Genomic DNA, 26,202 nt, shown 5'->3' with positions numbered 1-26,202 from the left:
GCTACTGATTGTTGAGATCGTTGGTAGTTTTTAGTATCTAGTTTCTTTGTATCTCTCTCGGTTTCCTGTGTAGTCTCTGTTTTTTTTTTTCAGGTTCGGGACCGGTGTGGCCATCGGACCGGTCCGAAGAGGGGGTCTCGGTGAGTCACCGGACTGCCAGTGGTGACTCACCCCGTAGCTATGGCGTGGACGGCTGGTGTTCTAGCTTCTGGAGTCTTCGGTTGGGACGTGGCAGCGGCGGAGGCGGCGAAGAGTGTCGGCAGCCGCGTGGCCCTATGGTATCAGACCCTAGGGTTTCCATCTGGAGCCATCTGGACCGTTGGATCTTGCCAGATCCAACGGCAGCAAGCTGAGGCGGCTGGTTAGATTAGGGTTAAGAAACCCTAACTGAAACCCCCAAATGTTTAGGGTTTCTGGTTTGATCTGGACCGGTTCTGGTTTGTTTGTAACTGGGCCGGTCCAGTTGTAATTGGTCTGCAATTATTATTATATGTATTTAATAATAATAATAATAATGATAATAATAATAATAATAATAATAATGATGATAATAATAATAATAATAATATTAATAATAATAATGATAATAATAATAATAATGATAATAATAATGATAATAATAATAATAATAATAATAATAATAATAATAATAATGATAATGATATGGGTAAAAAATTAGTATCTTCAGTATTGTCATGGTTGAATTTTTTTTGAATATATATTACCTTATAATCCTCTCATATTATTAAAAAACGAATGCGTTAGCGAAAGGTAGAACAACGCATACACAACCGCGGAGATAATTGCTTATAATCTTTATTGGTAGCTGACAATACATACACCCCGCGAACACAATTGTTTGAACCCAATATCTCTAAAGAAAACAATACTCCATTTAATTACGGAGACCACACGACGAGTTCATCTTTTCGAATAATATTGAAAATGTATAAATTGATTGATACGCATACGTTAATAAAACCTTAAAAATATAAACAAAATTTTGTTAATAAACTATTTTTCAAATTGATCTCTTTTTTATGGGCAAAAAAATGTGTCAATTAATGGATCATGCTAAAAAATAATACGTGCGAGGAGAAAGTATTTATATTCAACTCCTAATTCATCCAATGTTATCCAACTTAATAATTTAAATAATATTAATGAACCAAAAAGTCCTGTGTCTTTAGATTTTACTGCTGCCAGAAACATAACCTTTACATGAGATGGTATAATTTGCATACAAAATCCAAAATAAATATATTTAAAAAAAAAGACAACCCAAGATTTTCTTTGTCCTATCCCATACATTCACATTCCTAAAGACAAAAGCCTCCAACTCTAGCTGCTTCCATGTCTGAAAAAGCCATTAATATTTTCAATCTAATGATACAATAATAAAAGAAGAGATACATATTTCCATGCATGGCACTTGCAATATAATTAAACATTAAGTTTGATGAAGCACAAATTTCCTAAATTTCCATGAAGCACTTAGAATATGATTACTACTCATGAATTCAAGGGATCATCTCAAATGGATCTATCTATCCACTTTCTGCAGATTTTCCTAAGAAAATGAATACTTTCTTACAAGGTTGTTGAAACACAGGAAAAAAAAAAAAACTCTACATAGCTTTTTATTGTTTGGCTGAAAACATATGATATGGGGAGCCAAAAAGAATGGAGAGCACTTTAATTACAAATTACAAATACAATTTGCTATGTACAGGAAATGAGGACCCTCGGAAAATTGGATGACAATCGGAACAAGTTGAACGCACTTTCCCTGCTATTCAACATCTCAAACCACGTTTCACATCCGATAAAAACATCCAACAATCACATATCTTCAGCATTTCATCGAATAGTTGTATTATGATAATCGAATAGTGATGCCGGAGATTACTGTATTTTAGACATCCATCCTTGTGGTGCAAGACGCAGGTCCGTGCAGATTCGTGACGGTTAAGGCTCGTCACTTGTTAAGAGAACTGAAAGACAATTGAACTACCCCCCACCCAATGAGCCGGAATCAAAAAACCGAGCAACAGTTGAATACAATTGCTCTTCCTCGAAAGGCTTTGATACGTAGTCGTCCATCCCACATTTCATGCACTTCTCATATGTAGCCTGGATCACATCAGCTGTCATTGCTAAAATTGGAATGTGCCAGTGAGGTATGTTTCCATATGTCTCGATTGATGCTTCTCCAGAAGCAAGTTTTTCATTCACTCATTCTCCTCGCTGCGGATTTGCCTAGTTGCTTCGAATCTGAATAATATTATAGATCATTAAAGATGTCTACACCAAGACCTAACGAAAAATCGGCACTCCTTTTACTACATAATATCAAAACTGAAATAGCTGGTTCGGGATTAACTTAGTAGTAATATTGGTTGGCTTATACTATTGATGTATTAACCGAGTAAATACTAAACAAAGTTAAAGGGTGGTCACGGATTGATTACCCATCCATTTCTGGCATCTGGAGATCCATGAAGCAGGCATCAAAATTATGGGGAGGCTTAAGCTTGTCAATCGCGTCTTGTCCTCTTTCAACACAGGAAACTATTGCTCCGTATTTCTTTAAAGCACCTTCTGCCACTCTTCGGTTAACCTTATTGTCATCGACGACTAAAATCCGCTTTTCTCTAAGTAAGCTCCCGGGTGTAAACATCTTCTTTCTGCGGACTTGCCCCTTTCTACCATTTCCAAGGGCTTCTTGGAAACAGGCAATTAGGACACTCAACCGAAGAGGTTTCATCAGCACATTATCTACAAACCCGGCAGTCTTAAGCTTGGAGCGTTCAACGGGGCTCATGGAAGTACCCAAGAGAAAAATCCTTGGAAGCTTTGTTGAAACATCTAGCTTGCCATTTTGCCGATGTTCTTCGAGCAAATATCGTAACTGAGTAATTGCTGTTTGATTCCAAACGTCTTTGTCGATAAGAATCATGGCCAAATGCGCAAATGCACTGCAGAAGAAACGAATAACAATGCATCAGCAAAACCAATGTAAGTTGAATGGCGTGGTCAAAAACTTGGTCTTCAAATTTTAGTTTTTCTTAAGTGCAGTAGAGTACTTATAAATATTGACGTGATTGGAAAACTGTGCATATATATAGCTACCTAGTCCCGAAAACACTCAACACATAGGTGCATGCTGACTCCAAACTGGAAGTTATATGACTGATATTCCCAATCTTCGTAGGTGGTATCTTGTGACCTCAGCCCGGATACTTCTATCATCAATAATGAGTGCTCCCAGTCCTCGGAACTCCGAAACCACTGGATCATATTGTTTCCACTTTGAATCAAGAGAACTCACTTCGCCCTTTCCGAAAACTCCTGTAAATGAGAAAGTACTGCCAATGCCAGGCTCACTCACGAACCCGATCTCCCCATGCATGAGCCCCACTAGATGTTTGCTGATGCTCAACCCTATTCCAGTCCCACCATAATGGCGTGAAGTGGAACTGTCGGCTTGTACGAAAGGAGTGAAAATCCGACCTTGTGCATCCAAACGAATCCCGACACCCGTGTCCTCAACTGTTACTAGTAATCTTATCTTTTCAGGACCATCTATTGTATCTTTTCCATTTAATATTTCAAATTTCTCCCAGCTTCTCCATCTGTCTACCACCGGAAAACCACTTAAGGTATTGTTGGTTTTGCTTGACATGTCCTGAACTAAGTTCAAGCTTTGTTGTAGCACCTTATCTCCCACATTGGATGTGCCTTTCACTTTGTCTACCAGATGCACCGATACAAAAATATGCCCCTTATCCTGCGTAAACTGCAATTTCGAGTGTTAAGAGATGGAACTTAACTATTCATCTGATTCCAGGATCTCTGGTGCAAGTTAAACATGAAAGAGCTACAAAATTATGAATCCCACATCACTAAATGGTTCTCTACAATAAATTTTAGTTGCATGATGCAGCAGAAAGGGAAGAAATATATAATTTCAAACATAGCAAACCTTAATTGAATTTCCAACAAGATTCGTAATTATTTGTCGAAACCGTCCAGGGTCACCAAAAACAACTTCAGGAACCCGATCTGATACAAAAACTGCCAACTTCTCATGTTCAAAGAACAAAAGCAAACAAGATTATGTAAGAACATGAAGAAAAACAGAACAAAAAAAATCAAACGAGTAACTACAGAAATATCTTGGTTTTACCTCGATCCCTTTTTCATTAGATTTGTCAGAGGAGAGTGAGAGAATGTTATCAAGAAGAGAACGTAGATCAAAGGGCACATCCTCAAGTTCAAGCCTGCCTGATTCTATCTTAGCCTGATCGAGGACTTCATTTATAAGTGAGATAAGATCTTTCCCACTAGCGTGAGCAGTCTCGGCATAGTCCCTTTGGATTGCATCAAGGTCAGTGTCCATCAGCATTTTCAGCATACCTATGAATATTATAGCAGCGGAATAAATTGTAAATACCATTGTTTAATTAGTAGTGCTGGAATAGAGTTGAAGGATTTTCTAATCACCTAAAACACCATTCATCGGAGTTCGAATTTCATGGGAAACAGTAGCTAGAAACTACAAAAGAGAAAACCATTAAGTTAGAAAGCGCTGTAGGGTTGAGCCCAAATTTTTTATAAAAGGAGAGAAACTTGTTTGCTAGTAGCAGCAAAAAAACCTGAGATTTGGCTACATCTGCAGCTTCGGCACGAGCTTTGAGCTCCATCATCTCACGGCAGTCATTCTCAACTTTGGCAATTCGACATATAGCTGCATGGAAGATATGACCCACAAGCAAAGTAATAACCAGGACTCCAATGGACGCATTTATTGCTGTCCAAGGCAAAGGAGGTTTTAGCTTGAACCTGCAAGAGCACCATCCCATATCATATAGCCGATAGTAAAATGCTTTTAGATATTTTTGAAAGTAAAAAGAACTACTAACCTGCAGTGCATTTCATGCTTCCGTAAAGGGTCTCCAAAATCAAGGTTACTTACATGGAGCAGCCCAGTATCGGTTACACCGGTACCGTACATGCTGATTGGAGCAGATGCATTGGTTGTGTCATAAACATTTACAACAATTGTTTGCTTGCTGGCAAGTTGGTGCAAAAGCTTCTCCACCAGGGAAGGGACATCATAAGATGCCCCCAGATACCTGTTATTAAGAAAGACTATTCAAATGTTTTCTTACAAATGTAAAAATTGAACTACTTTACAACAACAATAACAGGACTTGTCATAATTATTATATACAAAATCAAACAACAGTTTAAGAGATAATTACCCCACAGTCGCTTCAGTACGTTGCTCTTGAGTAGCATCTGGAGGCAAATCCTTGTCATAAACTGCAAATGTGAGCACAACGCCGAGGTGATTGGATTTTAACAGCTTAAAAGGTGATGTCAACACTCCCTTTCCGGTTACTCTTGCTCGGATGATGTTCTCACGGTCTTGCTGTGAATAGTGGACAAAGCAAATTAACATGGCATTATTGGCTAAATGAAAATGAGATGGTAAGGAGATACAAGTAGCGCACATCTAAGGTGCATTTAAGTGTAAATAACAAACAGAACATTGCTGAGAATATGAATTATAAACCTATTTGTTAGGTATGGCTCATAAATATACCGGTAAAGAGGACAGGGGATGGAGATTATGTACCAGGTTTTTTATTATAAATAGAGATGTAACCTAAACCTATGAGATATTGAATAAAACTTCTAGCGCCGCCTAGGCATCGAGGACGTAAGCACATTGCCGAACCTCGTTAAAAATTCTTGTGTTCTTTCGTTTTCTTTTTCGATTCTTCAACACTATTGCTACGCAATCTGATTTAAGCAATATTCTCACAGTATAAACTCATCCTCAATGTTTTCTGAATCACTTGAAGAAATTGCATGCTATAACCAATAAAACCATTTCTCATCATTCAAAAACTCGGAACTTCAAGCAAACTTGCACGATTTTCCTACCCTTTAAATGTTAGTTCTTCTTTCAATAGGGAATATATGTACCGAGTTGCTTCTATGGTTCTTTCTCTAGTTTCTAATTCTTCAGCTGGAATTTAGCTGCAAGCTTAAATCTACCTCCTGAAATGGTATAATTTACAAGATCTGTCTGACTCTCTCTACTAAGTGTATTAAGGTTTGTTTATAAGAAAGGGTTATTCTATAAATTTCCTATTTTGTTAAAACAAGGAGAGCAGTTTTAAGAATAGGAAATCGCTAGTAAAGATAGAATTTGCCATCTTTTTATGTTCTTTATGATGAGGTTGAAGGGATAACAAAAATGGCAATCAACAAATCCGAGAGTATGGGTTGTTTACAAAAGGGAGAATAGAATGTATAGGGCCACGGCCGGCCTAAGATAAAGAGAAACATACCTTTCCAGACATCATGTCAATAGAGACAATATGAGCCACAGTTTCTTGTGAAAATATCACCGGTGCATATTCATCTTTAATGGGTGCAGGGTCCAAATTTTCAGTCAAGCAATCTTGGACTAAAGTCTGGTCTTCAGTTTCCATTTTCTTTATTGTCCATCCATGTTGTTTCTCAAATTGTTCCCTTTCCGAGTGAAGAACTTTCAATGCATAAGCAACACCACTGGTAAGTGGCCTCTCAAAAGCTGTTCTCTCAGTATATTCACCGAACGTTTTCTGCAAAGCATGAAATACTACTTCAAATTGGTATATAATGAGAGCTAGATTTATCTACATTGTAAGCATTTGAATTTCATATATAATTTCAAGCCAAGAAATATGGTTCCATAGCGGTTGTCCATCAAGTCAGTGATGCAAGCTATAGGCATATCCGAGACTTGCCATCAGCATTCGTTGGCATAGACTAGTCCATGTAAGTCAATTATGGACATATTTGATTTTCAGATATAAAGCACATAGAATATAACCTGATCAATGGCGGATGGATGTTTCCCGTGGTGAAAAGTGGATACAAGAATAGCCAAGGCATGAACATGATTCATGCTAACATTGAACTGATCCTGCAACATCCGTGCTCTCTCATCACACATGTTGGAGAGTGTCTGCTCCCTCCTCAAAATTATCTTCTGGTTTAAATGCCAAAATAGCCAGATGGATGCAAGGATCCCCAGTAGTACGAAAACTATTAGAAGTTTCTTTCTCCAATTCTCGGCACCTTTCGGTGGGCTCTGGTCTAGCTGCTGCTGCTTCTGTTGCAGCAGCAGTTGAAGTTGCTGAGTTGCAGGCTGCAATGGAGCTGGCTCATTCTTTCCGTTCCAATCAAACTTTAAACGAACTCCTGAAATCTTAAAGCTAAGTATGGCTCCAACAAGAAGCAACCAACATCCTTTCCCCATGCAAAAAGATGAGTTCTCAAAATTGCCTTTTGGTTGGACTCCTAGTGCAATTCTTTGCGAGATGTTCTGTTTATGCCAAAACAACATAAAAAGACAGTTATTAGGCTAGCAATTTTAGTAACACTTATATATACACATATGACACTGGAATTATCTACTTATGGAAAAAGATCCACTTTACATCATGGTTAATTCATATGCACATGCTTAACTGTATGATGCATATGTATAATCCTGATAGTTACAGTTCACAATTGAGACCATAAGTTTCATTAAATCGCTCATAGAGAGTACCCGGTTTTATGAGCACATATACCTAATGTAGGTTATACGATAGAACTATATTGTATATTAGTTTGTAACCTAATAAAATTCTAACTCTTAGAAAGGATAACTTCTAAGTAGTTTGCTTCTACTCGGAAACTTATCTCTAACTTTGTGTATAAATTAAGATCTATCTTTTTCTAATAAAACATTCTGGAGTTTTTCCTTTTCCTCAAAATCTGCTGTGTACCGTATTCAACAAGGTATCAGGTGGGTGATCTATCTCTTCGAATCCCATGAATAGAAGTCTGTAGACGATGCTCGTCTATTCAAAACAATTGTTGAACAACGATGGATATTCCAATTTCTGTCTGGCTTACATCAGGATTTTGATGCCGTTCGTGGTCTTGTGTTGGGACTCCGACTTTTTCCTACAATCCGAAAGGTTTTCTCAGAAGTTTGCCGTGAAGAGTCGCCGCTCGGTTATGCTTCCTGTCGTACAAACCAATAAAGGATCCGCATTGTTTACTCACTCTTAGCCTCCTCCTCAGCCCAAAAAGGGCAGACCTTGGTGTGACTATTGTAAAAAGGTTGGTCATGTGTGGGATTCTTGTTGGAAGTTACATGGAAAACCTTCTGATGGAAAGTCTTCGAAACAGCGTAATACTCATGGAAATTGCATTGTAAATACTGGTGTGCAAGGCAGATTGTTCACCAAACAACAAATGAAAGAAATGCAGCAGTTTTTTAGTCATTCGCACATTTCTTCCAAATCCATACCTACGACCTCCTCTCCTAAAGGTAGACTTTCTTCTGTTACTTTAGCTCACACGTCCAATACTCCTACTTGGATTGTGGATTCTGGTGCAAGTGACCATATGACAGGTGATCTTCAGCTCTTTCAAACTTTTCATGCCGACTCGTCTATTTCTAGTGTCCGGACTACAGATGGTTCTCTTTCTGGTGTTGCCAGTCATGGGTGTGTTCGAATAAATCAAGACAAATCGTTATCTCATGTCCTTTATGTTCCCAATCTTACTTGCAATCTAATCTCTATTAGCAAGTTATCTGTCGATTTATGTTGTACCACAACATTTAACTCTGATTTGTGTGAATTTCAGGATTCGAGCTCGAGGAAGGTGATTGGCGTGCTAGACTTTCCCCACCGCCAACATCCTTCAATGTCATCCATCAATTTCCTTTCCTTGAACCTTCAACCGATGTTATGTTATTACACTTTCGTTTAAGACACCCTAGTTTCTTTTATCTTGCAAAATTGTTTCCGCATTTGTTTATCAATAAACACCCTAAATCTTTTTCTTGTGATATTTGTCCACTTGCTAAACAAAATAAAAGTGTATCTACCATTACTGTATAAATCATCCAAACCATTTACGCTCCTACATAGTATTTGGGGTCCATCAAGGGTTGCATCTGTCCATGGGTTTCATTGGTTTATTTCCTTTATTGATGATCATACTCGTACGACCTAGACTTTTCTTATGAAACATAAATCTGAAGCCTGTGACATATTTAAAAGATTCCATAAGATGATTGGAACTCAATTTCAATCTTCTATCAAAATGTTTCATTCTGACAATGGTAGTGAGTATTTTACCACTATTTTGGGTTCTTTTTTTCAGGAACAAGGGATTCTTCACCTCACATCGTGTGTTAATTCCCCTCAACAAAATGGGATTGCTAAGCGAAAAAATTGACATCTCCTTGAGGTTACATGATCTCTTCTCTTTTCCACCAATGTTCCTCGTTATTTTTGGGTAGATGCCCTTTTAACTGCCACTAATTTGATTAATCGTCTCCCTAGTAAACCATTGAATTTTAAATGTCCAAAAGATATTTTTCTTCAATTCTTTCCTACTTTTAAACCGATGACCTCTTTATTACCCCTTCGTGTTTTTGGATGTAATGTTTTTGTTAATAATAATATTTCTTCCAGGTTCAAATTAGATCCTCGAGCATTCCAATGTATATTTTTGGGTTATTCGTCGAGTCAAAAGGGATTTCGGTGTTATTGTCCCAGTACTAAGAAATATTTTGTAACCATGAATGTTACCTTCTTTGAAAAGACACATTTTTTCCGTAAAACAAAAATTCAAGGGGATCAATCCTCAAAATCACCCCAGCAAAACCGAACAATTGTTTCACAATTACCAAAACAACCCACCGAAACAAGCTTACTTCCACTACCTCATACCAAATTATTGACTTACAGAAGACGATAAAGGCTTGTTTCCAAACCAATACCTAAACCAAATCTTGAGTCTTCCACACAGCATAGACACTGTCATGAATCGGAACCGAACGAGAATCATTTGGAGAATGACAGAGGTAATCAGAGTTCTTCTACTGAATTAAATGTTTTAATTGATGATTACGACTTGCCAATTGCTCAAAGGAAAGGAGTAAGAAAATGCACAAAGTATTCGATTGATAAATTTGTTGCATATGGAAAGCTAATGTTGTGTTTTAAGAAATTTACAACAAGTGTAGATAGCATTACCGTTCCAGATATAGTGGAGGAAGCATTGAAAGATCCTAAGTGGAAAAAGGCGGTAGAAGAGGAGTTAAAAGCACTGGAAAACAACAATACTTGGGTTGTAATTGATCTTCCAAAAGACAAGAAACTAGTCGGCAACACATGAGTGTTCACAGTGAAATACAAAGTCGATGGTAGCATTGAAAGATACAAGACGAGATTAGTGGCAAAAGGATTTACTCAATTGAAATTGGGTACTACATCAGTTAGACAACAAAAATGCCTTTTTAAACTAGAACTTGGAGGAGAAAGTGTATATGCGAATTCCACCTGGTGTGAAGAGTAGTACAGGAAAAGCATGCAGACTATTGAAGTCCTTGTATAGACTTAAGCAATCTCCAAGAGCTTGGTTCGAAAAATTTACAAAGGTAATCATTCAGGATGGTTACAAGCAATGTCAGTCGGATCACACCTTATTTGTCAAAACAGCCTCGAACAACAAAAAGGTAATTTTAATTGTCTATGTGGATGATATCATTCTAACAGGTGATGATTCTACGGAAATAGAAAGACTGAAGAAGCTATTGGCAAAAGAATTTGAAACAAAGGACTTGGGTACTCTGCGATATTTTCTAAGGATGGAAGTTGCAAGGTCGAAAGAAGGTATAGTGATAAATCAAAGGAAATATATCCTTGATCTATTATCTTAAACTGAAATGAAGGGATGCAAACCGACATAAACTCCCACGGAAGCAAACCTTAAACTAAGAGAGAAGAATTGAGAAGTCCAGTGAACAAAGAACATTATCAAAGGCTAGTAGGTAAACTCATTTATTTATCACTTACTAGACCTGATATCGAATTTCCTATCAGCATAGTGAGTCAATAAATGAATGATCCAAGAGAAGAACATTTAGTGGCTGTGAATAGAATTTTAAGATACTTGAAAATGATACCAGGCCATGGGTTAATTTTCAGAAAGAATGATGACAGAACAGTAAGGATTTTCTCAGATTCAAGCTGGACATGCGAGTTAACTGATAGAAGGTCTACAACTGGCTATTGTTCATTTGTATGGGGAAATTTGGTCACTTGGAGAAGAAAAAACAGGCTGTGGTATCTCGAAGTAATGCAAAAGTAGAGTTTAGAGCAATGACACTTGGAATTCGTAAAGGAATCTGGTTACAAAGATTGTTAACTGAGTTGGGATTATGTTACAACAAGTGTTTTGAACTTCAGAATGATAGTAAATCTGCAATAAGTATTGCAAAGAATCTTGTTTATCGTGACCGGACGAAGCATGTAGAGATCGACAGACATTTTATCTCTGAAAAGGTGAATGGTGGCATGGATCGATAAAACTCAACTATGTCTCAACAAAGAATCAAATAGCAGATATTCTCACCAAAGCTCTTCCAAGACTTACCTTTGATGAGATTACATCCAAGTTGAGTCTTTTCAACATTTACACCCCAACTTGAGGGGGAGTATAGGTTATACGATATAATTATACTGTATATTAGTTTGCAACCTAATAAAATTTTAACTCTTAGAAAGGATAACTTCTAAGTAGTTTGCTTCTACTAGGAAACTTATCTCTAACTTTGTGTATAAATTAAGATCTATCTTTTTCTAATAAAACATTCTGGAGTTTTTCTTTTTCCTCAAAATATGTTGTGTACCGTATTCAACGCCTAACAAAATCAGAATAAATTTGTCAGCTTCTTTTCAAAAATCTTTCGCAACCAAAATTATAATTGGCCAATGATGCACTCCATCATTAATTAATAAACATGCGTGTTAGGAATTTGAGAGCGAAAAAATAATCATAGCGATATCTACATAAAATAAGATATATACGTGATTTAACGTGGTTCAGCGTTGCCTATCTCAACGGACGAGATGAATAATTATCAATTATAAACCTAAAGAACACAAGAGTGCAAATACATGATATCACATATATATATATGTATCCCAAAACCCGGTATAGATACCAAATCCTGGTATATGCCAAAACACTCTTTCAACATCGTGCAAAACTATCTCTACAACATAAACCCCAAAAGTTGCAGAGACATCTCTCTAAAATAATCCTATTTCAAGACAAGACATAATCTCTATTTATAGAACCAAATACTTGGTTATCAAGCAAGATTTTTTTTCTATCTTGCCTAAAATAAATATTACTTTATTAAATAAATTTAATTACCAATTATAATTTATGTCAAAATGTATAGTTTTTTCATTTTTTAGGGAAGAATTCATTGTAAAGCCATTAACTAAGCTTTTTGAAGTTAAAAGGTTGAATATTCACCACAATGAGATGTTACCTTCTGGCCATTTTGATGCTCTCGTGATATTATTGAACCAGAATTTTGCGATACATAAGTGTGGTGATCCAGGGATGACAAATCGTGCTCACTGTGAGTATTCTCAACTTGGACTGGACATTGATCCTTAAGTTCCGTGGTTTTTTACAGCCCACATCTGCTGCCTTTTGAAGTCTTGCTTCTCTGAACACATTACCTTAAGAACACAAGCGACATCATCACTTGACGGCCTTTTAGATCCTGAATGTTTAGCACATTCAAGAGATGCTATCTGTAACATGCAACGTAATGAGAGAATGAAATAAGTTTCATACAGAAAATTTGAAAGCCATGTTCATGCTACTTCCCAACAAACAATTTTTCGACAGTATACATCATTTGAAATGAGATGTCGAAAGCTCAATCCCTGGCAGGAACTGAAATATCATAAGTTCAAAATTTTCAACTAAATTTGACATAACCACCTCTCTAGAATTCTAGAATCTTAAATGCTATTCACTGTTCAATTTTGTAATTTATAAACCATTTCCTATCAAGAAAATGACCCGAAGTATGTTTTCTCCGGTCCTTGGCCGCTATTACATAGTATGCATGTTCATATTATTCTACTCTTTCAAAGTATTCAAATTAATGAGGATGAGTGATGCATCAATATAATTATATTTCAACACCACGAGGACTGCGATTTTCTCGGAAAACCTTTATTGAACAATACAAGGAGCGAAGAACACGATAACAAGATATGGAAACAGGTCACCAAAGCATATCTTCATTCTACATCATATTCCACAAAGGAAAAATTACATAGAAGTAAAATTAAGCTACATTTGTCTTATCTTGTTGTATTGGCCAAATTCAGCCCTCATAACCAAAACAAGAACTTAAAAGCATCTGTTTTGTCAGTATATAAACTAATTGCAGATACAAACTAAACAAATTGAACCCAAAATAGGGTAAGTATAAAAGCTAACCAAGATACAAAGAATTACCTGATCTGATTCATAGAAGAAAGAAGCAAGAGCATGAAACTGGTTCCTGCTAACATTGAATTGTTGAAGCAAGATTCTTGCCTTCTCCTCACAAGAATCAAGAGTCCTCCCATTAATCTCCAAAGCTACACCGTTGAAACTAAAGAAAAACCAAATAATCCCAGTGCAAACAAAGGCTAAAAGCCATAGAAAGAGAAAGTTTCTCTTCCATTTCCCGGAAGAATTTGATCCATGGCCATGATTAGTCTCCTTTGCTTTCTTCAGCCTGGAATTTGCTGATAATCTACCATTAGAACCAGAAAGCTTGCCGTTCATAGACATCTTGAGTAAGCAAACTTATGTTTTTTTTTCTTCCGAGGAGCTTCAAAGCTACACAAATTTCCCAGTTCCAGAAGAACAACTCATGAAACTAAGACCTTCAAGCTGATCCGAGGACCAAAATTCAATCCAACTCATTTCTCAACAAAAACAAGATGCAATTAACTACATTACTGAGAAAGCAAAGTGGTCCAAACTCAATGCCATCCACTTGAAAATTCATATTATCCCATCAAAACCTATGCCTTTCTTTTGAAACAACACCGAAACAGGATCTGCAATCATGCCAAAACCAAAAATCTGAAGCCGGCCCAGAGTTCTTTTGGGGCAACCTGTAAGGGAATCATTCAATGAAATTACAAAAAAATGGCATTTTTTCCTATACTAAGTTCTCTCAACCCTCCTTCAAAGCCTATAGATTCAAAAGAAGGAATTAAGAATGCAACTTTTTTTATATAAAAATCTCATCTCGAAACCCAATTTTTTTTTTTTACTTTAACCCAGCTGGTTTCCGAGTAACCCAACTGGAATCAATCATCAGACTTTGGATAAAAAAGAGTAAACTACTAGTTTGATCACTTTTTTTATTTTATATATATTTGCTCACCATAATTCAAACACCTTATGTTTTGATCACTTATATTGCCAATGTATTAAATTTTGATCACATATTATAGATTTAATGAATTTTGATGATTCAAATTCTCAATTAATTAATTTTTTATCATTTATATTATTCATTAATTAAATTTTAATCACTAAGCAGTTAATTTTAATTTTTTTATAAAATATTAATTTAACCTATAAGTTTTAGATAAAATATTAATTTAACCTCTAAACTTTAGATGAAACATTAATTTAATCTTTGAATTCAATCAAAGTCTTTTGTCGACTCACAAACCCTTAAATTCAATCTAAAGTTTAAGGGGAGAAATTTTTCTATCTAAATTTCATGAGTCAAACTAAGAAAATTTAACAATTCAATAATCAAAATGCATCAATCAATAACATAAATGATCAAAATTTAATAAATTAGTAATATAGACAACTAAAATATAACTTTTTTTAAATATTTCGAGTAAAAATACATAAACATGAAAGAAAATGATCAATAAGATAATTTACCCTTAACTTATTTTTACTTCCATCTTCTTCACACATTGAGGAGGGAAAGTGAGGTGTTTGGGGGGCTACATAATCATCTCATCATGTAGGTGTGGGGGGAAGGTTTTTAGGCCCCAAAAGCAAACAAATCCCTACACAAGGGAACTAACAAAAAAGGGTTTTGTCATCTTCCTTATTATTATTATTATTTTTATTGCTTAATATCACATCCAAGTTTTAATCTTTTTCACCATTTTTTTCTTTCCTTTTTGTGACTTGAAAGTGACTGCAGATGCAACATTATTTGTTTCGCACCGCTTTTGAATCAGAAGAACCAGTCAGAGAGTCTGACTCCGTGACAAGGCTAAACTCGGTATTTCAACACCCCGTCCTTCCTATATAGAATTCAAGGTAAATTATTATATATTTTAACTATTTTATTTTAATAATTTATTTTCACCTTCTAAAATTTTAAATTTAAATTTATAATTTCGTAACTGTATTAACATTAAAATGTAATGATTTTTTAATATCACTTAAATTTAATAAAATAGTAACACTAGGAAGCATCTACTTTATCGTAAATAATAAGACGGAACTAAATTTAGAGGGTATGGGCTAACATGCGCCTAGGGAGGGGGATTTTAAGATTCCTAGTGTGTGTCAATATTATTAAATAATGATATGGGAGCATCAGCCGAAATGTTGGTCGCCTATATCCTTACCCACCACCTTTAATAAATATTTTTTTAATTAATCATTTGAATTTAATATATTGACAGATTAATTCAGATCGGATTTTACAGATGCTCATTATGGGGCGACCCTCCCAACTAGGGGTGTAAACGAGCCGAGTCGAGTTCGAGTATTGTTGAGCTCGACTCGACTCGAAAACTCTGAAATGTAGATCGACTCGACGCGAAAACTCGCGAGCTTAAAATTTTCAAGCTTGACTCGAACTCGAAATCCTGAACTGAAGCTCGTGAGCAGCTCGAAAAGGCTCGAAATAAAAAAAATCTTAAATTTAACTCGATTAAAGCCTCAAACTCGAACATAAACCTTAAATACATGAAATCTTGATGTATTTTTTTTAAAAAAATCAATAAATAAATATTAACATTATTAATAATTTATTTTTAAAAAAATAAAATCTTAATATATTATATTTTCGAGCTGCTCACGAGCTTTTTGAGTCGAATATCGAAAAGCTCGTTTCGGCTCGTTAAGCACTCGAGTCGAGCTTGAGCTCGAGTCGAGTCCATTTGATCCGAGTATTTATCGAGCCTTGATCGAGTCGATCTCGAGTAGCTCGCGATCTGTCTCGTCTCATTTACAGCCCTACTCCCAACCCAGTTTGCTCCATATGCAAACATCAGGATTCGAACCTCTGAGCTTAAGAAATTTAGTGTTTCATCTCGCTAAACCAACTGATTATTAGTAATAAATAATTTATTAATAGCGACAAAAATAAAATAAAATTTGAGAATCCTGTTACTCAAAGCAATGATTAAAATAATAAAAATCATTTCTATGTCAATGCTATGATTAGTTTAACCATAATTATAATATATATATATATATATATATATATATATATATATAATATGCACTTTAACCGATTTTTATTTAGTATTTCGATAATAAAATTTTGGATAAAATGTATATTTAGTCATTTAAATATTATTTTAGTTTTATTTTGGGTCATTCAATTATTTTGTTTCAAAATTATTATTTTACGTTTCAATTTTATTTTGATAATCCAACATTAATATTTTAGTAGAATTACTGATGTAATATTTTTATTTTTTCAATCTGAAGGAACTTCCAAATCAGTTTACTCTTGTAAGAATATACAAACTTAAATTATACTTTATATGTATGCATATCCATTTAAAACTATTTACTCCCTTTTTATGGAAGAAAGTGTATTTTTTAATAGTCTCAAAATTATTACAATGTAATATTTATTTCTAATCTTTTTAATCATTAATAATATATATTTTATATATATAATTGATCGAACATAAAACCTTAAAAAAACACTTTTTAGATCACTAAAATTACTCAATGAATTATCGTAAATATAAAATTAACTTGAAAAAAAGGAACAAATTTGTAAGACAACCAACAAAATGAATTATAATTTCAACCAAATATTGGAATACAATCCAATAAAAAGGTGGTTTGATGTACTTTTTGTTTTCCTTTTGGTACTCAACTCAATGAGTGTCAAAGCTCTATCTCTATATGCTTGAGATTGACAAGTGACAACTAACGTTTTGTATGTTACTAGCACATGTGCAATTTGTATTTAAATGAGTTCGCGTTTAAGATATTTTTACTTACTGTTTTTAATAAAATTAATCTTTTATATTATAGTATAAAATTTAAAATATTTATATATCGTATATTGTATTCATATGAGTTATTGTTTATTTATCATATTTTAATTTTTAATATCTTATCAATATTTTTTTTGCAATTTGAGCTAAATTCGGGAAAATATTATTTTATTACGGTATGGGTATCATTCTGCAATTAAATATCTTTATTGATTCAATATGTGTATTTATACAATTACCCTTGGCGGTCCAAGCTATTTATCTACGATATTCTTCTCGCATTTATCTACAATATGTTAATTTTGCCCATTTATTATAAGAGAAAATTTCTAATATTGAAACTCATTCTTTATTTATGATATTGTAAAAATTAATTTTTCTCGATGAGATATTTAAAATTAATTTATTGTTTCTCACTGAGTCACTTGTAAGTAATAGACCTACTTTTTCTAACCTAGATAAATTGGTGAATGCGATCATTTATGAAGGGTCTTGGATATTTAATGATTATTTTAATTGAGTTTTTAGATTTAACGTATGGTTTGTTGCTAAATTTATAATTGATTTCTATATAACATTAAATTAATAAAGATTGATTACATAAAAATTGTAAACACTCGTCTAAATTAATTTTCTTAAAAGAAAAATTATGTCAAAAAATAAACTTTAAGTATTTTGGCTCATTTACATAACTTTAAAATATCTTTAAATAGTCTATTTTATAGAATTATAAAAAGAAGTTCTGAAATTCTTAGGAGAAATTTCTATACTTTTAGTCGAACAAGTTTCATGATTTTGAAACTCAGAAAAGTTTCGAAATTTGCACTAAAACTCTGTACTTTGGACTTCAATAGTCAAAATTTTCATAACCGTTCAAGAAATTATGTTACTTCCATGTAAGTGGCTATTAAAAGAGTATATGGCAAGAATTCACTTAGTGACACACATGTAGTGGCCTCAGTAGTAGGAGATAATATTATTTTATTTAGAGAATTTATATTTAAGTAATTACGTTGTAACTATTGTAAAAATCAAACGACTTTAGTAGTTATTAGTTGTTATCCTTTGAGGTCTTAAGATTAAACACCGCGCATACAGAAATATGAACATTTATTATCAAACGATTAAGAGTTTTCGAATAGATACTATATTCTATTTACCCAAATTTATATATAAAAAAAGTATGTGGCAAAATATTTGATACAATCCCTCAAATTATATATAAGTGAGAACTTTCAAAGTACAATGTCTCAAGTGCCCCCACTGAATGGGTCATCTTTAGGTTCAATTATTGTAAAATCCAGTTGGACATTGACCCACCTCTTTCACCTTTCTTTCTCCCAGTAAGGTCCAAAAGCAATGTGAAAACAATTTATCAACTGGGTTTTTTTAAAAAGTGAATACTTTATAGGGTAAACTACTTCAATGTCACTAATATTTGAGTATAATTTTATTTTCGCTACTGATATTTCAAAAGTCACAAATAGGTCACTAACGTTATCGTTTGTTACAAATCAGTCACTCGCCGTTAACAGGCGTGACGGAAAACACACGTGGACCATTAACAGTCATTAACAGGCTTACCTGGATGGTACAATTACACAAATAATCCATGTTATTTATATATTCTTTAAATTTGATCATAGTTTTAATAAATTAAAATAAATTTATCTACGAATCAGGGGTTCCATGTGTCATTGGTTACACACATGTGATGACACATGTCATCATTTGATTGAAAGACTAAATTTATTTTAATTTATTTTTAATTTAATAGATTTATTTCTACCAATCAGAGGGTGACACGTGTCACCATCTGGTTGAAAGAAAATAAAACAACAAAGAAGCAAGTAGGGGGATTCAATCGTAGGACTCTTGAGTGAAATAATACAAATCAAACCATTGAGCCAAGGCAACCACTTGATATATTTTGGACAACAAATGATATATATCTTGTATCTTAGTATGTAAATGTATTACTCAAAATTAATAATATGTTATATATCTTAAATTTTAATATTATCTTTATTTTTGTTTTAACTTATTAAATATTTTTGTCTTAATTTATTAAATATATATTTTTTTATTAAATATATTCAGACAAGAGTGAAGTTGATGGTGTCTGTTACCGGAAAGCCATGGGTAAGGTTATTGGGATTAATCTATTAATTTTACTCATTGTCTGAATTTTCTGTTCATGTATATGTATTGATAAGGCCACTCATGATCTTTCTGTTACTTGAATTTCTTACAAATTGCATGTTCAGACCTATTGTAAAAAGCCGAATATGGATGATGAGGGTGGCCGCATGAAAAATATACTAAAATTTATGAGCAATTGTTTGCAATTTCAATTGAAAACGTATCATGCAAGAGATGAAAACTGATTTGAACAATCTGTGAAGGTGAAAACTGGCCGTAATTTTTTTACGAAAATAATACGGGGCAGAAGGTTGTCAAGCATTCCTTTACAAAATTTGTGAGCAATTGTTTGCAATTTCATGACAACACTCGATCAAAGTTGAGATTCTTATTCAATAAACAACGGAATCTAGTTTTGTTATTTTGCAGACTTGGATTTTTCCTAGCGGAAATCAAGTTGCTCAAGAAAGGCCTATCCTTTGACATCTTAATTCATCAGCCTTTACAAGATTGGTTTCTGTTGTATTTTTCATTTTAGTCTCAAGAAAGGATTTAAAAAACTTTCGTCAACATTCCTTATGATTCTTTAACAAGATTAATCGTTATCAAGTTCAAAAGGTGGAAGTTGATGGGGTTCATGTAATGTTTGAGCAGAAGAATGAAGGGAATATTCAAGCTGAAAAATAAAAACAAAATATATTTAATAAATTAAGACAAAAATAAAAATATTTAATAAGTTAAAACAAAAACAAAGATAATTTTAAAATTTAAGATATATAACATATTATTAATTGTGAGTAAAGCATTTACATACTAAGATATAAGATATATACCATTTGTTGTCCAAAATATATCAAGTGGTTGTCTTGACTCAATGGTTTGGCTTGCATTATTTCACTCAAGGGTCTTACCTATGAATCCCCCCACTTACTTCTTTGTTGCTTTATTTTCTTCTAACCAAAGGGTGACACATGTCACCCTCTGATTGGTAGAAATAAATCTATTAAATTAAAAATAAATTAAAATAAATTTAGTATTCTAATACAATGATGTCATGTGTCATCACAGGTGTGTAACCAATGACACATGGAACCTCCTGATTCGTAGGTAAATTTATTTTAATTTTTAAATTGAAAGAATATATAAATAACATGGACTATGTGTGTAATTATACCATTTAGTTAGTAAGCTTGTTAATGGTCCACGTGTGTTTTCCGTCACGCCTGTTAACGACGAGTGACCGATTTGTAACAAACGATAACGTTAGTGAACAATTTGTGACTTTTGAAACAATAGTGGTGAAAACGAAAACTTACCCAAACATTAGTGACCATTAGAGTAGTTTACCCAAAATGTAATGGATGAGATGTAGCTTCCATGTCAACAAAAAAACAATTCACTTCAACATAATTGACTATCATATCGTCCTCTCCCTCTCGTTTACGGTTTAACGTTCAAATGAGAGAAACATAAGTAAATAAAAAGTGTATTGATTAAATTAAAATAAAATAAATTTTAACGACTAAAACAAGAATGAGGTTAAAATTGAGTGATGAAACTTACGATTTACCCTGAGAAATAAGAGTAAAGAAGACGGAAGGAATTTTATACTCGCGATCTGCAAGTAACGTCTTAATCTTTGTTTGTAGCTCCGGATGTCCATTTTAATTTCTTAAAAGGATCCTGAGAAGGCTGGTAAATTATTCTGGAGGGATCTTTTTAGGTTCTCTCTCTATAATCTTGTATCTCTTCCATTTACAGTCAGCCTGTATATATATATAACAATTTGAGGAAAAGGATCCCTACACTATTTTAACTCTCAACATTCAATACGAGTTCAACCTTTATTTAGGGATTCATGTGATTTCAAAACCATGCATACGTAGTTCCTTAAGCACCAATAACCCAATAGCCATACCTTAGACTGCATCAAACCAAATAAGCAGGCTACAATACAAATCAGCATAAATTCTTCACATCCAAAAGCTAGAATGTCTCTACAGAAACTGCTCAATGCATAAAGTTTTTGAATTTTTTTTGAAAATCTGCGATAACTCACCAATTTGTTAAAATCGTGAAACCCGCATGATGTGATGCTGTCTGTGCCTTCTGAGTGAAAACAACAAGCGAGTATCCCATTTCAAAATATAGTAGAGATTGTATCCTTCTTATATTTATCTCCACATAACCGAGGCCGCAGTCTCACCATCAGAACAACCAGTCCAATTGAGAAAGGGAGCAAAGGGTCACATGGGCTAGTTCCCCACACAAAACCATGATCCCAAAGCGTTATCACTAGTCACTGTGATTCCAAACAAGATAACGCTCAAGCAAGAACACTTACAAATTACACTAATCAAGAAAATTCAGAAGCCACTGCCGGAAGAGATGCTGTCAGATCTAGCAGTTCCTGTGGGACCATTACTAGTTTTGCTAATAACCCCCTTCCCAAAATATTCAGCAATTACGGAAAATCCGTCCTTTGAGCTCTTGACTTGTTGGAAGAATCGATCTTGATCTTTTGAATTCTGTTCCAAGCTTCTCTTCATTTCCATTACAGACCTGTACTCTGGAGCACACTCAGGACATTCCTTTTCATTATCACCAAGGCAGCGCTGATGAAATGAGTGCATACACATGAAGTGGACAGCAGGTAGGTCAAGGGTAAAAGTGCAAGCAGTGCACTTGCTCAGCTGAAATATCCTAGCATTTGTCCTCAGGTCCTGAATTTCTTTTCTCATAGCCATTGTGTCTTCCTGCGCAACAAAGACTCGTTGAATTAGAAAAAGAAAGAAAAATCGATTAAACATAGTTTTGTATTTCCCAAATGAGTATCATGACAAGTTCCACTTCCAAGATAGAAATAGACCATATTTCAACAAAGCTGAAACCATTGTGGAAAGGAAATGAATGAATTGTCCATAAAAAAAGGCAGCTAACATTACCTTTGCAGTACGACATCTTTGAATTATAATTAATTAATCACCATTTGTTTCAAATGTTCAAGAAAATGTCATTTTAATCTCTTAACAACACTTTAAGTAAACTTTGGCACTTCGTATGTTATGGAATGTTTTCTTGCTAAAATCTATTGTTACATGATTCAGAAACTACACGTGCAACTCTTACTACCTGGTTAGGTGATCAAAATGACCAGTAAACAACATTGCAAGATAAAAATCAATGGAAGAAACTAGGTACCAACCTGATACTTCTCTATAGCTCGCCTGTCCTCTTCAATCAGTTTTGACTCATGTTCAAGTTTCCGGGCAATATAATCTTTAATAACAGATAATGTGAGACAAGGGTTCCTAGAAAGTGTCTGAAGAACAATTATAGGGGGCAAGATGTCATCCCTCTCAATATATGTTAATACTTCCTTCACTTCTTTAGAGCAATCTTCCCCAAGTTCACCAAAATACTTTAGAAGATCCGCCCAAAGAGCAGGATCCCCTCCCTTACCAGAGTCCCCTAGCCTTTTGCAACATGCAATCAATCCCTCATGGTCATGGGCTTGCATGTAGCAAGCAATCACTTCTTTAAAAAGTTTCAACTTCTCATAGAGATACAATAACCCTTCTCTAAATGCATTCATCTCGCATAGGATGATAGCGAGATCAACATCATAAAGTGGATGTTCCAGTTCAGAAGGCCATGCACTCTTAAGCAAGCGTAGCCCCTTTTCCCGTCTTTCCAGTGTGTCCTTTTCTGTAGAAGAATTCTTACCCTCAGCAACTAACTTCCCATTGGACACTGTTCTTTCTTTAACACTAAAATCTGTTCCATTGTTAGCTTGGGAGATTGATGGGAAGTTCAAATCAATGGACAAGTACAACTCCAAGAGTGTGTTATGAATCTCAACTTGAGCAGGAGAATCTTTTACCTTGTCAGCATATTTTTCAAGAAAATCCATAAGAGATTGTGGATGATGGATGAAAATGTTGAGGAAATCAACAGGAGATGGTAACATAGATAAGTAACCACCATTTGATGTTCCAAGCTTAGCCAATTCCTTATCCTCAGTGCACAGCCTCATGAGTATATTAATTGTCTCTGCTGGTTTGTGCTCTACGAGAATCTTCCCATATTCCTTCACTGTCACCCCAGCTTGACTTGGTTCAAGGCTAGAGATATATTGCAAAGCTTCATCATATCTGCCAAGGTCTTCAAGCAAAATCTTTAAGTACCATTCATGCCGCCCTGCCTTCTTTGCAACATACATGGCATGCTCATGGTAATTTGCTGCTCGGCAAACCCTTATAGCAGTCTCCACGTCAAACTTATGTTCCCCAACACCATCCTCACTCTTAATGAACACATTCAACTTTTCAACATCTTTCAATTTAGTATAGCAGTTTAACAGAAGGGTGGTGTGATCTTTAGAGGCAAAGCCCTTCTCATGTAAATTTCTAAGTAATTTGTAAGGTTGTAGATTCTTTGTGCATCCAGAAACTTTTGGATTACATAGGAAGGTTCAAGATGACCAATGGTGTGGATGTACTGTGCCATAGCCTCATCATAGTCTTGTTTGCTATATAGATGATCGCCATACTTCCTCAGTACTTCAGCAGTTGCAGAAGCATCAGCTTGTTGAGTTTGAACAATGTTGATAGCTACAGTGTAAAGGTTTTTCTTGAACAGCATATCTAACTTGCTTTCCATATCCTTCTCACCAATACACAAAGCTGATTTATCAGTCATTATAAGTATTATATTACCCCATTCACAAAGCATGTGAGAAACTTCTTTAACAACTAGACTGTGCGCAATTAACTTGTTCTTCAGGTCATAAATATTAAATGTGTTCTTTCCATTTCTTGATCTGCAATAACACATAATAAATATCCACGGTACCACCCTAAGAACTTCTTCTCTCCTTCAAAAGCCCAACAAGGACCACGCCCATCTATCTCATAGAAATACACGGCTTCAGGTCGACCAATTATCAACTCCTAAAGACAAACAACAGGGAAACGCTTATCTTCTAAGATAATATATATATATATACATACACATACATACATCTATACATACATACATACATACATACATACATGCATACATACACATACACACACACACACACACACACACACACACACACACACACACACACACACACACACACACACACACACACATACATATATCGCTATTAAGGCACCATAAAGAATAGGGCACAAAAATGCATACCGAGCGGTCACTCATGGCGACACTATTAACATCGCATCCGATCTGATCTAATGTTTGCCGCCTAGGAGGTTGGCTCTGCATGCTGAACAAACTCACAGAATTTGGAGTCACAGCAAACAATAGAAGGGCTTGACCATCCACTCTAAAACCTAGTCCAGTAACGTATGAATTCCCATCTACAGATGCACTATCAACCTGAAGCTTGAAACGGGTTATTCTTTCACGTGCAATATCTCCCTTGATACAGTAAATGCAACCATTGTCTAACCCAATAGCTATAAGTAATATCGGCGGAGCTTCCTCCAAGACTAAAAATGATGTGATCTGCAATGTGTAATGCCTCACATTAAGAGTTTAAAAATACGCTGAACTCCAGTCTCAGGTACTCCACAAGTTGGTTTAGGTAAGGTTCAGTTTGGTCATTACTAGTGGTCATTTACATATTAAAATAATAAAATAATAAAATAATAAAAATGACAACTAATCCAGAATAATTGTTAGACAAAAAGGTAAAAATCAAACATTTTTTACATTCAAACAAAATTATCGTTTGCTTTTTGTTTTTGCAAACTGTTTATATATTTTTTATTATTTCTTCTGAAATTAGAAAATAAACTAGCAAATGTTATAATTTTGATATATCATTGGCAGTGAAAACAGAATTTAAGAAAAACAAAAGCAACTTAATATGAAATGAACAGCTAACTGTAAAAACGTTGCGAGTAAAAATAAATAAAATGAGGAAAGAAAGAAGAAAACCTTAGCTTGAGGAAATTGATTGGTGAAAATACGCAAAATTCCAATACAATCAGGACTAGTGGTACTCGATCCTTCCGGCTGCATTTTATCAAGATCAAATACCTTCAAGCACATCCCCAATTGCTGTGGCGATATTTGTTCATCTTCTCCAATACTCACCAAGAAATTCCGTTGCTAATTGAAGTAATCAATCAACCCAAAAAAGCCAATGAAGTTGCTTCTTTTATTATTGCAATACAAAGTTGAATCGTAAAGTAAACATACACAGATTCTCTTAATTTTACCTTGAGCATTTGGAGGAACAGAGCGGAGAAAGTATGAGCTTGAAAGGCAAAATTGAAGTTAAGACCGCGATCCAGGAGGCTTACAGTGCCGTCATCGCAACCGATCACCAGCTTTCCTCTTCCGCTGGAGGCGCACTGTATTTTTCCAGTGATTTCGTCTGGGATTTTGCATTTTCCTCCTAATTTCTCCTCAAAGAACTCGAATTTCCTCCACTGATACATTCCCCCCTTCTCGTTGATGGATCGGATTGTCCGACAAAAAACCCTACACTTTTATTTATTAATATTTTTCCGTGAATTATTGGCTCTTTGCTGTTTGCTATATGGCCAAAGAAGAGGAGGAGGAGGAATATAATATAATCAATCCCCGGATAATATGCTTTCAGATAGAAAACGGCGGCGTTTCCACCATATTCAATTCTGGGCTCTCTTTGCGTTCCTTGTGTTGTTGAGCAGCCCAACTTGGATACTACATAGAAATAATCTAAACTACAATACGCATAATCCTATTCTTATTAACATATCCTAATTTTATCTCACTTACTATGTGGATGGAAGAAGACATTTATCATTTATTATGGGTGATGTCAGTAAATAAAATATTTATCAATTATTATAGGTGATATCATAAAAGGCTTGCATATAAATATACCAGT

General features: G+C 34.7%; 1 protein-coding gene and 1 pseudogene across 1 annotated transcript; both read right to left on the bottom strand.

Moving 5' to 3' along the window:
• Positions 1-1,552: 1,552 nt before the first annotated feature.
• On the bottom strand, positions 1,553-13,875 carry LOC120133222 (annotated as a pseudogene).
• A 7,394-nt stretch (positions 13,876-21,269) lies between these two features.
• On the bottom strand, positions 21,270-25,831 carry LOC120133168 (vacuolar protein-sorting-associated protein 11 homolog). The gene is given in 7 exon segments (XM_039149818.1): positions 21,270-22,066; positions 22,516-23,717; positions 23,720-24,130; positions 24,133-24,262; positions 24,504-24,827; positions 25,263-25,436; positions 25,547-25,831. Coding segments are annotated over 7 exon segments (2,853 nt in total). The 5' UTR covers positions 25,769-25,831; the 3' UTR covers positions 21,270-21,676.
• Between the last annotated feature and the right edge of the window lie 371 nt (positions 25,832-26,202).

Source organism: Hibiscus syriacus, unplaced genomic scaffold (assembly GCF_006381635.1).
Source record: "Hibiscus syriacus cultivar Baekdansim isolate YM2019G1 unplaced genomic scaffold, ASM638163v2 tig00110577_pilon, whole genome shotgun sequence".
NCBI classification, from domain to species: Eukaryota; Viridiplantae; Streptophyta; class Magnoliopsida; order Malvales; family Malvaceae; genus Hibiscus; species Hibiscus syriacus.
The sequence above is the reverse complement of the archived record's forward strand: the minus strand, read 5'-3'. Positions and strand labels throughout refer to the sequence as shown.